The 16,153-nt window shown below is 41.4% G+C and overlaps 2 protein-coding genes across 3 annotated transcripts in view; both read right to left on the bottom strand.

The window, feature by feature from the left end:
• Positions 1-791: 791 nt before the first annotated feature.
• On the bottom strand, positions 792-5,598 carry tent5aa (terminal nucleotidyltransferase 5Aa). Its single transcript, XM_043260194.1, has 2 exons — positions 5,006-5,598; positions 792-4,233 (listed from the first exon to the last, which is right to left on the bottom strand). The coding sequence occupies exons 1-2, from the start codon at positions 5,393-5,395 to the stop codon at positions 3,454-3,456; spliced, it is 1,170 nt and encodes a 389-aa protein (XP_043116129.1). The 5' UTR covers positions 5,396-5,598; the 3' UTR covers positions 792-3,453.
• A 6,850-nt stretch (positions 5,599-12,448) lies between these two features.
• ibtk (inhibitor of Bruton agammaglobulinemia tyrosine kinase) overlaps positions 12,449-16,153 on the bottom strand; it is a 22,245-nt gene continuing 18,540 nt past the window's right edge. For both annotated transcript variants that reach the window (XM_043260900.1, XM_043260899.1), the window contains 3 exons: positions 16,048-16,153; positions 13,493-13,619; positions 12,449-13,214 (listed from right to left, as the gene is read on the bottom strand). The exon at positions 16,048-16,153 is cut by the window's right edge and continues 89 nt beyond it. In XM_043260900.1, the coding sequence (XP_043116835.1) occupies positions 13,089-13,214; positions 13,493-13,619; positions 16,048-16,153 (359 nt within the window). In that variant the 3' untranslated portion in view covers positions 12,449-13,088. The remainder of the gene's footprint in view (positions 13,215-13,492; positions 13,620-16,047) is intronic.

Below are 16,153 nucleotides of genomic sequence, written 5' to 3'. Positions count from 1 at the left end.
GTTTGCGTTCAAGATGTATAATTCGGCCATAAGCACGCTCTGAGAAGCGCGGTTCTTCTTGCTGGCTTTCTTCAATACGGGTTGGAAGTTCCTGTGTTTCATTCTGCCCATGACGTTTTAATGCTGACAAGTATCCAGCAGTAATACATTATACATCATCTTAAGGTCCCTGGAAGAAATCTGGTGCCGGACTTTAACATAAAATTAGTGTTGTCCCTCTTGATGCATGTATTAATTAGATCAGCCTCTAAAATGATTGCTCTTTCTAGCTTAATTGTATTTATGTTTATATTCTGTTTAATTTAATTTAATTTAAATTTTATTTTATTTTATTTAATTTTATTATTTATTTTATTTTTATTTTATTTTATTTTTGACATTTTTATTTATTTTATTTTATTTTATTTTAGTGCCTTCGCAACTAGTCACAAATTCAAATTCAGAGTACATATACATTATTAATGTGATTTTTTATGCTAAATTACTTCTTTACCATATCTCTATTTTTCATTAGAAAGTGCTGCAGAAATCAGAGAAAAACAAAGTACCTTTTAAAGGTGGAACGAAAGTGGGTCATGCATATCCTACACATTTTTCCAGCAGATAAATATTTCTTGGCTCTTTGAATATATGCCGCACACTAAGCTCGAGAGCAGAGAAGCGTTCACATTTTCTGACGTGATTCGCATATGAAACAAAATCTGAATACACGAACATGATGCAAACGTCTTGAGAGAATTTGTAATATACTGGTAAATGCAACATAAAGGACGTTCTTCATTCAGCACTTGTTTTTGTATTTTTTATTGAGAAAAACGTGTCAAATCGTCAATCAATTGAACACAAAAATTCTGCACAAAATAAGCAGTTAAAAAAAATGACATTTAGCAGCTTGAACAAAGATTTCAAAGCAGAATGACAATTAAATTCACTGATACAATATGAAAAACAAGCATAATGTTTGGTGTTTGTCCTAAAAACGTGATGCTGTTATTTACTTATTTATTTTTTTTACAAGACATCTGAACACTAAGCATTTGGCATCATCCAAAAATGCCAAGAAAAACGGAACTCAAACTTCACAGAGCGAGTCAAACGTCCCGCTTCCAGCTGAATCCACAGGATACCGTCAAAATGTTAAGACAAGCTGGAGGGCGAGTGAGAACCACAGACACGTAAAATACTAAAAGAGGTGAGACGTCATGATCAGTCTTTAAAAACACCGCAGATCACATTGATTAAAAACACAAGTTAATGCCATCCATTGATGTTTTTAAAAGTACTATGTTAGGGTTTCCTTGTCTGGCATTCACAAGTAGCTAAAAACATTTCTAAATCAAAATAAATTATTTTCAAATAAAATAACATTAAAAATACAACTGCGGCTCCTAGTAAGTCATATAAGCAGGAGTGCAGGAATAAAGCAAACAAAAAAAATAGAGGAATCCTGAATCGCTTTTGAAAAAGGTTTGCATGACTGAAACGGTGTATTAAAATACGATTTGCTGCTATAGCAATCTTCTGTTTTTGTAAAGTAAAAATAAAATAATACAAATAACTCAAAGCACTTAAAAAAAGACAGTTTCGTTTGTACTTGTTTAGCTGCATGTCAAGTGACAGTTAACCGGTGAACATACAACCGTGTTATTATTGTTGTAATTATTCAAATATTCATTTCAAATCCCAGGAATGAACTTCAAGTAAATACAAGCAAATAGGTCAAAGTGATATACACTTGGGAATAAAACATACTTTTTTGATTTTAGAATCAAAACTAGCTTCCGAGTCCAAAATGAAGAACTTCTCATAACATCAGTGATGTCCACCGTGTGATCAGAAACTCGCAAAGTGTATGCCTTTACAAAAACCAAGCGGGTAAAATGAACTAAAGTCCTGACAGCAAACCCAAATCTCGTGCATGAGCCGAACAAAGCACAGGGGGGGGGTTTAAAGGGCCTTTCGCGTCTAAAGATCAGGTCGAAGCGGGCGAAAAAACACTAAATCGGAAGCTAAAATATTATGAGCGGACCTCAGTGAAGAAGTATGATATGACCCTGTTCAAATCTCATTCAGAAGAATAATCATAATTGCAAACGCAAGCTTATTTCTGCCTGTTTCATCTTGATAATGCCAAATCGTCCACAACTGAGCACGCTTCGGCTGTATGCTGTGATATGAGGAATACTGGAAACTCGACCGAAAGTTTGGATTCCAGTGGAGCAAACTGATCTGCGCTTCTCAGTTCTACTAAATCCTCGTGTCTGTTCAGCCGAACGGCCCATAGTAATGAAAAAAGCCGTATTGATTAAAAGACGTTTGTTGAAGGAGATAAACCCCTTCACCAGCTGCACCCATCTCTCCAGCCCTCCCTCCCTCGCTCCCTCGCTCTCGTCTGCGTCTCGCTCTCCCTCGCACTTTCCCCTTCCCTCTCCTCTCAAGTCTCTTTGTCAAGTCTAAACATATATGCCACGGCCCCGCCTGCTTCCTTCCGCAGTGCTATTAATCAAGAGCAGGTTAACACTCTGTTAACAGCGGGTGAACGCGGGGTCAGGTTCAGCCGGCGGAGCAGCTGTGACGGGAGAGCAGGAACACAGCGGGTTTTACTTCAGCAGGAGCTGTCGAATTCCCTGCTCGGATGTTACAGCAAACAGCGTCCCGCGATCAGGGGCGCTTCTGCAAACACCTTTCATCCAGAGAGTCCGGAAACGAACTTCTCTTTGGCCCACGAAACAAGCGTTTGCTTTGTTTTCGGTGGCCGCACGCGCCTTTTCAACTCTCACCTGAAACTATTAGACGGCTTCTCAAAGATGCGGACGCTGCCCAGAAACAATAAATTAAGAAACCGAGAATATTACACTCACGCTTGTTTCGTGAATCGGGACACATAATGTACATTCACAAGCTTTTAGTCTCTTTGTCGTGTTTCGCGATTTCGAGGTTGCTTCGCTCACCTCGGCATACTGCATTGACGTTAGGCACTTTGAATGCATTCACATGTACAAATATAGACAGCACTATCACACCGTTTGATAGTCTGGGTAGTATAAAAATACAATCTCAAAATCTTTGGTTTGTACAAACTGTAATCGTTGGTTTTTGACCTCCTCCCCTCATTCAGAGAATCTTTGCAAAAGGTTCTTATCAATACACTGGTTTCCATTTGGACTAAAGGGTGCAACTGCAGCTTTCCAAAACCTTGCACTTCCCTTCTCAGAGAGTCTAGCGACCGGGACTCAACCAGTCAGAAACGCACTCGAGAACTTAAAACTTCACGGTCGGCTGAGAATTAGGCAAGGCTTAGCAGAAGTTGCCTTCCAAACCCATTCGAGATAACAGACAAACCCCATTCATTTCACTCAAGCATCGATGCACATTGGGGAAGTGGACGGTAACGCTCGGGGGGGATTGCGAAACGGATACAAAGACGCAATGATTCATCTCATTTTTGGGTGTTCAGTTGCACGGCAGCCACGTGGAGTAGGCTTGCTGATGGCAGGTGAAGACCGGCTGGACTTGGGCAATGTAATAATTGCTAAAGTTACCGTCTGCTACGTAAGGGGCCGGCTGGTAATAGCAAGTGACGTTCGCCACGTTGGGTATGACGTTCTGCTCGGCCAAAACGCGCACCGCTAGCATAGCGATCAGCCCAAGGGTCTGCCGCCGCTCGTGTCCCATCAGACACACCGTGCTCTCGTTCACCACCCCGTGCAGCGTGGTAAGGTAATCGTACTTGCGGTCCTCCAAGCCCACAAAGTGGTTCTGGAGGTAAGACTCCAGCTTGCGCTGCTGTTCGCTGATGTCCGAGAAGTCGATGAAGAAGCGGGAGCACATGTAGCGCTGGAGAGACTTCATCTCGGACTCGGAGGCGGCTCGGAAACCCCTGACCAGTAGATGGCAGTACTTCAGCAGGCCGCCTCCTCGGATCTCCTCGGGGTTCCTCGTGCAGATCACCTTGTTGCGCAAGTGGTCCAGCGCCGTGGCGAAGTCTCCGTACACGCTCTCGCCGATGATGGTGGGGTGAAACGTCTTGGCCATGGGGTTCTCCGAGCACTCGTAGAAGAGCAGCAGAGAGTCCAGCTTGATCTGGAAAGAGTCGACGCTGAACTCGAACTGCCGGCGCAGGGAGTCCACGAACTTGAGCTCCACGTTTTTGCCCCGGTTGTTGGAGAGAGAGATGAGACTCCAGCGGTCCGAATCATTGCACACTTTCACCATCTTCTGCACGTATGCTTCCTGCAGAGCGACAGAAGGAATGGTTTCAGGGTTTCGTGCATTAAGATACATTAAAACGCACATCCGTTTGCCATATCATTACCTGTCGCAGGAGACCTAAGAGGCTCGATCGGCTTTAACCTGCTTTAGCGCAATCCTCTTACTGACAGAAAACCGACATTTCACCAGCCTATCAGTAAACTACTCTAATTGCATTTCTACTGAATGTCACTGGAGACTAAGCAGATGATCTTAAATAACGTACTGAATGGAAAATCACAACGCAATGTGAAGTCAAGCAGCGACAGCAGCGTCCTTTGGTGTGACATGCTCTATATATTTGCTGAGCATCACCACTTTCTCTTTAATTATGGTTAAAGATTCGGTTTGAGGTTATTCAAAGGTCTACTGTTAAATAATAAACGGCAGCCCCTCAAAGCTAAAGTAAAGTCACTGTTTCCTGTCTTGTTCACAGGAATACAAACCATCAGTTGTGAAATACTACATTTTATAATGTTCAATCGGTCCAAAAGATGCTAATTATTTTTTGACTATAAAAAGGCCAAAACAACTTTTCATTATTATTATTTATTTTAACGCATGCCAGTGTAGCAAGTACTTAGCCATATTCTGTACATAAAACTAACCATTTTGCATTGAGTTCTTTGGATGTTTGTATTTTTAAAAACTATTTGCAAAACTGTGGAAACGAACTGTAAACGCGTAGAAAACCCAATATAATCTTTCCTTTTTGCAAACAAGCGCATCTGAAGTCCACTTTCCGAGCACTCACCTTCAGGGTCAGCGGAGTGATTTTCTCTTTATTGACCCCATCAGGTAAGAAGTCCAGCAGGCAGTCCAGCACTATGTTCTTGACGATCTGGAACTCCGTCTCTCCCTTCAGGTCCACGCAGAAGATGAGGTCCAGGTCCTTGTAGCCGAGTCCGCTGTCCTCGTGCAGGACGTGGCTGGCGGCGGATCCGTTCAGACGCACATCCCGCACATGGATGCGCTGCTCCCGCATGCGGCTCCGCACCGCCGTCACGATCCGCCGCGGCTTCATCTGCAGCGTGGGGAAGTTTCCTCGGCCGTGGATCGGGATGCTCTCGGTCAGGATGAGGTCCAGCCGCTGGACCTGCTCCCAGCTCAGCACGCTGAAGTTCGCGCTGTCCTCTTCGGCCATGGTCGCGTCTGCTGGAGGGGGTCGAGGGGCGATCTACTGCCTGGAGATGTTAGGAGGAGAGCTGAGGAGATGCATAATGCGCTTGGCGCGAGACGCTGCGGAGGTCAGTGCTTCTTCTGGGTGCTGCTGTGGAGAGGGTCATCCGCGCGCAGTGCTGGAGAGAGTGGAGTATGACAGCAGCCTGGCAGTGCTGGAGCTTTCTGTGCGCGTTCAGGTCACGCCTATCACTTCACACACACACACACACACACGCACGCGCACGCACACACACACACACACAGCAGCAGCAGCCACCCAGTAAAAACACACGACTCATCTCTCTACAGCTGTGCGCTCAAACTCATATTTAGATACGTCAAGATTACAGTATCTAGCAATATTGACTACATGTAATTACTCTACGGTTAGAGTTAGGATTAGAGTTTGGCGTTGCATGTGATTATGCATATTTATTGTTTATTATAATAGTACATCTAACGTGTAACAAGGGCATCTTAAAATAAAGTGTTGCCCAGTACTGATATAATAATACTGACAAACGCTTATGATAAACTAAATGGCATTTTGATATTAAAATATGTTTGTAACTACTCATTTGTAATAATAAAGTTGCAATTTATGTAATATAATACTTAATATGTAATACTTAATACACGCATACGTTACATGAGCTTTAGTGTGTCAGTCAACAATAAAATAAGTATCCCTTTTATAACAAAATGTATTAAAACAATGGTTTAAATGTACTTCAGGGTAAAAGTTTTAATTTGACATTATTATATGGTGTGCTTTTAATAATCCGCTTTAAGAAACGGCCATGAAAGCGTTTCTCTTTAAGTGCACTTAAGGTGCCTTTTTCCATTAATTACAGTTTTTCTTTTTTTTTTTTTAGTTTTTAAGATTTGAAAGGCACTACGAATGCACACTCAGCACAAGGTCACAGATGATACGCAATATTAAAACACACCGCAGAGAAGCGCGTCGCCCGAAAGCGCGGTAAAAGCAGCTGAAAATGCAAAAATGCAAAGAAATGGAAGGTAAATGAAGGGTGAGTGTCGGGAAGTTTGGTGTCTTTCATTGCCCTCTAGGGACGTGATAGAAAAGCGTCTCGGACAGCAAATGCCTCCGTCTGGTTGGTTGCACATCTGCAGACACCTGCTCTTCCGTCACTTATAGCGCGCTTAGGCTCTGTGAATGTTAAAGGCTCTTCGAAGCAACATCGAGAACCGTTATTTTGCAAAGCGTGTCTCGAGACATCACTGTAGCGTTTAACGAGCGTTCATTTTTTCAAAACGCCACCATATGCCCCGTCCAGACTTCCTAACCTTAAACGACTGAGGGCCGTCTGTGATCGAGAGAGGCCAGGCAGAGGTGAGTCTTCTGCTCATGTCAGAGTGGGGCAGCTGTCAATCAGGATTCATCAGCGGACACAAAGCCCTGCGTCACTGCACTCACCCAGCCCTTTAAATCTCTTTGATCCCATTTAGGTTAACACAGGCTAAACCCTATAAGCAAGACCGGTATACCTACAGCAGAAGAGATGAATGCAATAACGCATAACCTATATGCGACCGCTGACCCATATTCATCTCTGCATTCACCCTCATACGCTGAAGCTGAAGAGTTTGAAGCCGTTTCTTACTTCTTTACTAAAATGTGGTTTTCATGTTATCGTCATAAGAGCCAAACACGATGTTCTACATTGCTGGAAACGGAGATTCAGCTTTTTCAGTTCTTTAAGCTTGGCATGATCTGCATCTGAAAGAAAGCATTCGTTTCCAGTTGCACTTCTTCTTCTTATATTACAGCGCCCCCATCACAAACAATTTGTCATGAGTTCTCAAGACGAGTTTTGACTTAGAGTTCAGAAGAAGTGGTTTATGAACCGAATTAAACACCGAATATCTTTAAATGTAAATTTAATGCATGACCAATGCTTTAAATTTCGAAAATATAACTTCCCACAGATCTCTGTCGATTTTTAACTCTTTTGGCGAACCAATAAAAAAATTAAGAAACAAACAAAATAAAAATACAGTCAAATATTGTTACTTACATTTTTTGCAGTGTTCTTCATCAGAATTTTTGTCTCGTTTTCCGGTGCAAATGTCTCAAGACTCAAGAAATCACGCATTTAACTCGACTTGGAAATTACATAAAGTAGGAAGCCTCGTTTTGTGAGAAACTGAACTTAATTCAAAGCATAAAACGTTCACACGTTTGCTCTCGTGTTAAGCATAAACTCAATGTTGTTCAGTTTCTCGGAAATCAAGACTTCAATTTGCATCTCAATAAACGCGTCTTCATTACTTTAAGACTTTCTGCTGTGATTTAAGACCACTTTATGCTTTATCTTTTTTTTATATTTCCAAAAATCCCTCACAGGGTCCCAATCAGAAACAGAGCGGCGGCGTTCGGTGACTCAGAAGTGACCGGGGCCTGCGGTAAACAGCTCATTTACTGTGACAGCACCGCGTCTCTGAGAAACGCCCGCGTCCTAATAAACAAAAAGATGTTGAGATTACAGATGACACGTTCACAAATCAAACTAAGCGTGCAAACGTGTTTTCTGCTGAACTCTGGTGTATGGCATGTTCCCTCTCAGTGAGAAATGAACACCGTCAGCTGCTAGCGACACGGCTGGCCGTCGATTACGTTTGCTTGAAGAAAACCCTCGCCGAACACACGAGGCAACAATGTGCGGAGGTGTTCGTGCATGCGCTTCCACGTCCCACGAGGGAACATTTGTACGCGGGTTTATTTTCAAAGAGTCAAACGTTCAAAGTCTGTATATGCTTCGTTAAAACCTTCACCGGTCACGGAGTGTAAAGTTTACAGTCGAGGTATATTTAACTTCGCTTTTCTTCACAAACCCGCGCTGTTGCATGAGCTCTGCAGAAACCGAGTGAAAAAGAAATAAACATGTCTGTTGTGTTTACATTTGTTCGCTTCACACGATTTTAGCAATCGGATTGCTATTTGATGGCCTCACACCGATGAAGTGTAAAGCATTATTCAGGCATTATATGGACAGATTGTGTGGCCGTGCATCGCTGTAAACTATTTACGCTCTTTTATTAGTTTATAGTTGCCTCACCTGCAACTGTTCAGTTAACAGATCTTCATAGGAAATGTTATTTTATTGTATTATGTTATATCATAAATTTTTTCCCATCATTTTGTGTTTAAAACACTGGTGATTTTTGCATTTCATTTGCATTCGCAAGTTTTCATTCAGAACTGATCGATCGCTGTAAAGATGTTTTCGACGCGTCAAATCGATTTAATGCGATTGTGTTAATGACTGCAGTTCATGGAGAAATAAACACGAGAGCTTGTCATTTGTGCTCTGGTTTTATTGGACCACTGGCCTCAGTAACTATAGCAACCGCTGCTCAGTTAGTTTTGGGAGAACACCAGAATTAAAGTCATTACAGAATTGAATTTCCAGGCCCTTCTGAGTTCACTCGTTTTAGTCACGTCAGGTCGTTCAAAGTGATGTAAGTTGTTTATGTGATATAATTTCTCCCATTCAGATGGGTGCCAAAAATAACAGCACAGAAATAAAAATGTTAAAGTTAGCCAGTTAACATTCATAAGTTGTCAGCTATATATATACATATTTATACTTACGTAATCTACACAGAACTTTTTAGAATAAAACTAAGCAACTACTGGCACAAAACATCACAGAAACTATCAAATCTAATGCATACTGATGTTTGTGCTGGTGTTTCCCTCCAAAATTATGTCACTTCCTTGCAGAATTACGTCATTTAAAGGAGTTTTAACCAAACAGGGACCATCTAATCCTATTCTACATGAAAGGAAAGGAAAAAGTTATAAACCAATGACAATTACTACCAAAACATTTGATCACGTAAAGCCAAAGCGAACCCACCACGGAAATAAATCTCAAAAGAAATGACCAAATTTCCAATCAAGAAGTTAAAATACAGTTTAGCGACCGTTCACATAACATCTATTCAAAATGGCGTAATTAAATTGGAGCTCTTTCTTCACATATTGGTGGAGCGTGATGTTCAATATTTTAAAATATCTCGAGTAATACTTCATCCGACTCTTTATGATGGCAAGGGATTCCATCAAATTTACATTTTTTGCTTTTTTGTGACTTCAAATAAAATTGCATTTCCGTTTAACAGCAGCATGTCTCTGAGAAATCTTTCTGCCTGGAAGGCCTTTGGAGACTCATCTAATCCTATCCTACGAGTGTTTCCCAGCGCGGCATCATCAACACATGCCAGTTTTCTCAGAAGTCTCGCTGCGCTCTATCCTGCCTTCGTAATGAATCCGATCTGGTGTCGAGCGGCACGTGCCGGGAGGAACCCCCATGAGGTCAAACGCGTGGGAGATCTGTGATGTCACTGAAAGGGTAAGGCACGTTCTGGGCACGCTCAGAATACTCTCCACTCGTAGCCTTAATTATTCGGAGCAGTTGACTAACACGAATCTGGTAATCCATACTGCTGGCCACACACACAGCTAAATGAGATCAGAGCAGCCGGGGATCTGGGTCAACAACCGCACAAGAACCTTCCAACTGCAGAGTAGTCCACACAACTCCATCAGTTAACATTTTGACAATCAAAAAACTCTGTAACTTGTTTTAATTTTCGAATTAAGAACCTATAATCCATAACAACACTTCTTCCGTCCAACTCCTGTTGCCTCTCGCATCAAAATCCAGTCACGTATTTGTTTAGAGCTGTTTTGCGAAAAAAAACGGTCTGTGCAGATTTTTCTCCTGATTCAGAAAACATCATCACTGGAGCGTTATTATGTACTCATATTTTGAAAAGAAAGAGACAATTTGAAATTAAAACATATTAATGATGCATGTGTCTCAAAACGTTAACTGATGGACTCGAGTGTGTGGATTATTGTGATGTTTTTATCACACTCATTCTGACGGCACCCGTTCACTGCAAGGGATCGAAGAGTGAAGAAACGAACTCATCTGCACCTTGAGGGTGAGCATGTTTCCCACTAAACTGAATTTTTGGGGAATTATTCCTTTAATTATAATAATAAACAAATCCATTAACCAATACACGCAGCAAAACATTGCAGAAAAATCGAATTATTCATGCAAACATCACATATTAATCTAAAAATCTGCTTGGTCACTTTATACACAAAACCGTTGTTTTCAGTTGCATATTGGCATAATCACGAGCGCTGGGCTGAGTTTGAGTCTGTACAAATGAATCCCGGGCACATCTTCAGGGTTGCTGGACGGTTTCTCCATACAGAAAACTGACTACAACTTTCCATGAGGAATTTGGGAATGCATTTCAGCATGATAAAGCCTCAGAGCGAACAAATACGAGCATTCATAAATCAATTCAACACCAAGAACTTAAGGAGATCTTAATATTTTGTTTTTATTTGCTTGTTCAATGATTCGTATTCCCCTTCAAATGCTGATTTTGCTGTTTCCAACACACAATGGCATAGATTTAACAATCTGTTGAACTAATGTAACGATATCAGAGAATTTAATTAAATTAGCAACTCAACAACAGGGTCTATATCTGGTAACCCGGCAGGGCATCGTCTCTCCTCTCTGACTAATTCAGTCGAGTAAGCGATTATCATTCACCTCACTGCGTGTCTGGCAGATGCTTGAACCGGACGGTCGCAGTAATTACTGCATATTGGGACCCTTCACCATCATGCACTTATTTCTGGAAGGGTCATCTAATGCGCTCTGCTTTTTCATACTCTGATGACTGTAACGTATGCAAAGAGAGAGGTTTGTTCGAAAGGAAAGGACCGTCTGCTTAATCAAATCACACCAAACATCCAATTCATTAGGACGGGCTTGAGATGACTGCATGAGCACAAATTTGACAAATGAAAGAGAGCTGACATCACTGGAGACACGTTCTGCTCTGACCCCGATGAAAAAAAAAAAAAGGATCACATAAAACATGCAGAGATGCTCAACGATGACGCATGATGAGACTCAACCCTGTTACTAATAAATTACAGAACTACTTCAAATTCGCATTAATTAGTGAAAATAATAAATATCTTTTTACCAGTGAGATGTCTGGAGGAAGAATGTCCCAAAGCGATCCAAAATGATGCTTTTAGTTGTAGCGCCCCCTCTTGGCAGATTTGGGTGAAAACTGGTGGACGTCTTTAAATTGAGCTGTTCTCTGTGTGTATCAAGTTTCGTAAAGTTTGGGCATTGCGTTGAACAGATACGGAGTCAGAACGCCAAAGTGGGTTATGCCAGATCATTTAATGGGCTTATGTCTTCGCATCCCTTTAAATGCAAAAATCCTTAACACTTTATCATGAGGATTTTCATAAGAGGAACAAAAAATGTGTGTGAAAATCAGTGGTGTAGGAAGAAAAAGCTATCCCACACCTAAATTGTACATATTTTCGACGTGGCTAATTAGTTCAAAACATACGATTTCGTAAGATTTGTCTAGGCCCTAGTAGCCTTACGCAGCCAGACCTCGAAGCCTGTATACTGGATACCTGTCAGCACTTTATTTTCCTCTAGTGTCATAAATTAACATATTGCACATATTTCTGTTCAATTTACCTTTCCTATTTATTTTTTGTGTTTATTTTAAATGTTATGTTCTATTTATAATATACGTGTACGCGGCAGTGCGCCTGAGGAGTGCTAGGGATCTGACTTGACAGGGCAGAAAAGGAATAATTGGTATAAACATAACAGAACAAAGTAGTAAAGTGAACGAATCGGACAAATGCTGTTCATAGCAATTTTGAGGTTTGGGGTTTGGCGAACTTGAATGTTTGAACCAATGCATGAAATGTAAAAATAAGGTATTAAATAATATTATATGGTCTTGGCCTCGACAGGGTCATAGTGTTGAAGTCAAGCTGGAATGGCTAGTGATTCAAGGCGAATTTCTAATGTTTTTAATGTTAGAATGTTTTCTCTCCTTGCAGATAAATATGCAGTAATTTAAAGTTAGCGGGGGTCTGTCTGGGTAACGGGGTACACTTTAAGATGCCTATAAAGACACATAAAAAAACAACCACTGATGCTTGTAATCATGTCTTTATTGCATGCCACTGCAAATATCTTCTCTTAACATCAAGCAAAGATGACTGAGGTATTCTGTAGTACCAATCATATTCTGCTAGCGACAAACGTGAACTATCATTATAATGTTATTGATGTTAACTGCATGAGGAAGCAAAACATAAAATGTATATTCGTAAACCTCAGCTCCTTTTATTGTGCAATTCATTTTCTTCTACACCAGCTTTTTCAAACAGCCCTTGTGAGCAACCTAATAAAGTCTTTATTGCTCTTCACGGCTGATTGGATTTTCTTCGTCTGGTTACAATGTAAGTTTGCTCTTAATAATAAAAAAAAAAAAAAAAACACTAGCTCTGAGATGCAGATCACTGTAGCACTGCATCATATAACATTAACAAAAAAAACATTTTGGCACACGTGGCAACTCTTCGGGCTGAGAACAACAGATTACATTTTATATTGCAGTCTTTTCTTACGATGCAACAGCAAAATGAATGAACAAAGCATATAGAAGGTAAAAGTAGGCAGTCAGAGAAAGCAAGTGTGCTTACTGCAGAAAAGGGTGATGAAAACAACACAGCTTGTGACGCACTTTAATACTAGCTGAAACGTGAGCAGGAAGTCCTCGCATCAGCATCAGTGTTTGTTCCAGGTTGGGATGGCGATCGGGCCTCGAGGGGATCTCTCCACCAGTATCAGCTCCTCTGGGTTATTAATGGCCTTGTAATGGAGTAACAGGTCCTGAATGGCTCGTTCTTCAATCTATTATAAAGATGAATACACTGGTCAACAGATGGACATCAGTTTAAAGTGTTAAATGAATGCATTTTTCCTCCCAAGTAGAAATGTTTGAAAGCACAACACATTTGATTAAAATGTTTTTGATTGACAGATGTCATACCATTTGACTACCTGCCAAGTCCAATGCTATCACCAGGTTAAAGTTACCGTCTTGCTTGTCAACTGCTGACGCTAGACTTGAAATACAGTTAATAAAAATATGCCTATGTCCTTATGCACACAAGATTGAAGAATGCTACCTGTATGAGCGCTAGGGGTTTCTCGCGGCTGCGGATCAATGCAGCTTCCTGTTGTCTCTCTTCCTCCACTATGGAGGCAAACGTAGAGGTGGACGGAGGGCTGCCAACCGCCTTCAGCACCCAAGGACTGATGGGAAAAAAAAACACAGTGCAATGCATATTAATGCAACTTCTGAAGATAAATAAGGAAGTTGTTCCAAATGCTGATTTAAGCAGTAGTACGCGAGTTTAAGCTGGTTCCCATTCTTCCGCTCCTTCAAGGAATAGTTCATCCAAAAATAAATTTTAAAAAATGCTGAAAATGTGCTCACGCTCAGGCCATCCAACATGAGATTGTTTCCATCAGATTTGGAAAAATGTATCATTTCATAAATTTCAAGCTCGACGGTGGATGCTCTGCAGTGAATGGGTGCCGTCAGAATATCACAATAATCCACACCACTCCAGTCCATCAGTTAATATCTTGTACAGACAAAATAAACAAATCTTTAAATGGTTACGTCCTCATCTTGTCTGAACCAGGAGGGAAATATGCACAAATAGTCCAAAACTGCTTTAAACACATATGTGGGTGGATTTTGATGACAACAGGACTTTATCACCGGAGGAAGGGTTATCATGAACTCATCTATTTTAGCCTGAAGAAATGGTTTTAAGATAAAAACAAATAAATGATGGATTGTTTTCAAAGACTCTCATTCTGACGGCACCCATTCACTGCAGAGCATCCAATGCTTATGAAAAAACAAGCACATCTACATCTTACATGAGGCTAAGCACGTTTTCAGCAACTTTAGTATTTGGCTGATCTATTCCTTTAAGGATACGGCTAATGAGTCTATTAGTTATTTTACGGCTGAAAGAAAGGACAGTGTTCTTGTGCATCGCGTATTTCACTACATTACTGAAAGAATGCATGTGGTTTAGAAATGTTCACTGAACTGAAGCATGATGCAATTCCATGAAACTTTAAATGAAGTTTAAAGAAAACTAAAAGAAAACTCTTTTCGCCTGAGAACAGTGGTTGAGTTTAAAGCCTGTCCGACCGGCTACTGCCATCTCAGCGTGAGCTCGTGAATACAGGTGACGTCGAGCCCCAGGGACGAGTGCGTTTGTGACAAAGTTTGCCCTTATCAATAGAGATTACGATCACTGCCGGGCAGTGGAGCGCTGCTGATAAATATTCAGCCCTGTGCTTGAGCGCTGGAGTCATAAACACAAGCCCAGCAGGCAACTGATCTGACAGACAGACAGTCGGAGACAGAGAGATGCCTGGACACAGTCACACATCTGCAGGCTCCGGTCAGATCAGCGCGAAACGTCCTGAAGAACCTGCCGCTGGACATCCCAGAGAGCAGAGCACCACGGTGAACTTCAGACTACACCGGCTTGCGTAATAAACCAGCCACGACTGTAACGGAGCAACGCAAGGCAAAACGGTGTCGCTTTGGTTTGCGTTGCTGCAAGACTCCAGACCAACATATGAGACAATCTACAGGTGGGGGTGGATTTAAAAAAAGAATACGGAAATTCGTAGTATTACGAGCACTTCCTCTATCCGTTCACCTCTTTAAGATGAATTGCTTTATATACTCCCCAATTTTAAGTCACGTTAGATAAAAGCGTCTACGAAAGAGCTAAATGTAAATAAATGTAGCTGTGGTTTAAAAACAAGCAAGGGGTCATGTCACTTGCTGAAGTTAAGGCCATTTAATTGGACTTTAAAAGAAAAGGTAAAGAAAAGAACGGAACAAGCATCATTCTTCCAAGCATCAGCCTAAACACACAAAACATAGCAGCGTGTCAGCAGACGTACTGTAACTCAATCATATGAGGCTCTCACTCTCAGGTTATAGATATTACACCGAAGCATTATAGCGCCACCTGGAGCATACACCTGCTGCAAGCATAGTTTTAAAGGAGGCAACACTTGTGTTTAAATAGGAGTTTGGTTCATAGGTTCACCAAGCGGTCATCTAATTATTAAATGATTGTGTGTCATCCACAGAGTATTCTAGGTTTCATCTCGGGCAGAGGACGTCTATTATTTAGATATTCAACCACAAAAAAAAAAAAAAAAAAAGCCCCCTGATCTGCCTCTTAACATCACACTGAGCAAAACACAACACATCAATAAATCTCAAACATAAGATAGTTAACCTTATAAAATCAACCACAGATTATATCGGATACTATGGATACTCATGACTAATGAGAAAGAATGCTTTCAGCCGTTATGTTTGTTTGTGTGTTTGTGTGTGTAAAAGGAGCAAAGCGGACAGGGGAACCCGAAACATTTCTGAACTTAATTGTGCAAGTAGTAAAACAATATAAATGCAGAAAGAGTGCTGTGATTGGTCAGCTGATTGCCCAGGCTGTTCTTCAGCTCCTTTCATGTCTCTCGTCTCTCTGTCTTTGTGTCTAATTATTAACTTTTGTGACGAGTAGCCGTGTAATAGGCGGGGTCATGTACATTCAGGATCTGAAAGTGTTTCTGGTTTAGTGTGTGGTGCCCATCAGGCATTGGGTGAATGGATACACCAGCTGATCCTCACCCTGATGGTTTGTCCGGGTCGCTGCTCTCAACACATTTAAAGGTCACTCTTTTGGCACAAGCGGGCGGCCCCGGGGCAGCCGCCGGACTCCTGGCCGTCACCGGGG

This window comes from Puntigrus tetrazona, chromosome 16, assembly GCF_018831695.1.
Source record: "Puntigrus tetrazona isolate hp1 chromosome 16, ASM1883169v1, whole genome shotgun sequence".
NCBI classification, from domain to species: Eukaryota; Metazoa; Chordata; class Actinopteri; order Cypriniformes; family Cyprinidae; genus Puntigrus; species Puntigrus tetrazona.
This window is presented reverse-complemented; position numbering and strand designations above follow the sequence as displayed.

What these genes read in the sequence shown, in the direction of transcription:
- tent5aa (XM_043260194.1), bottom strand. Translation starts at nt 5,395, where the DNA reads ATGGCCGAAGAGGACAGCGCGAACTTCAGCGTGCTGAGCTGGGAGCAG. An exon ending in TCACTCCGCTGACCCTGAAG is followed by an intron (nt 4,234 to 5,005) that starts GTGAGTGCTCGG and finishes GTCGCTCTGCAG; the next exon opens with GAAGCATACGTGCAGAAGAT.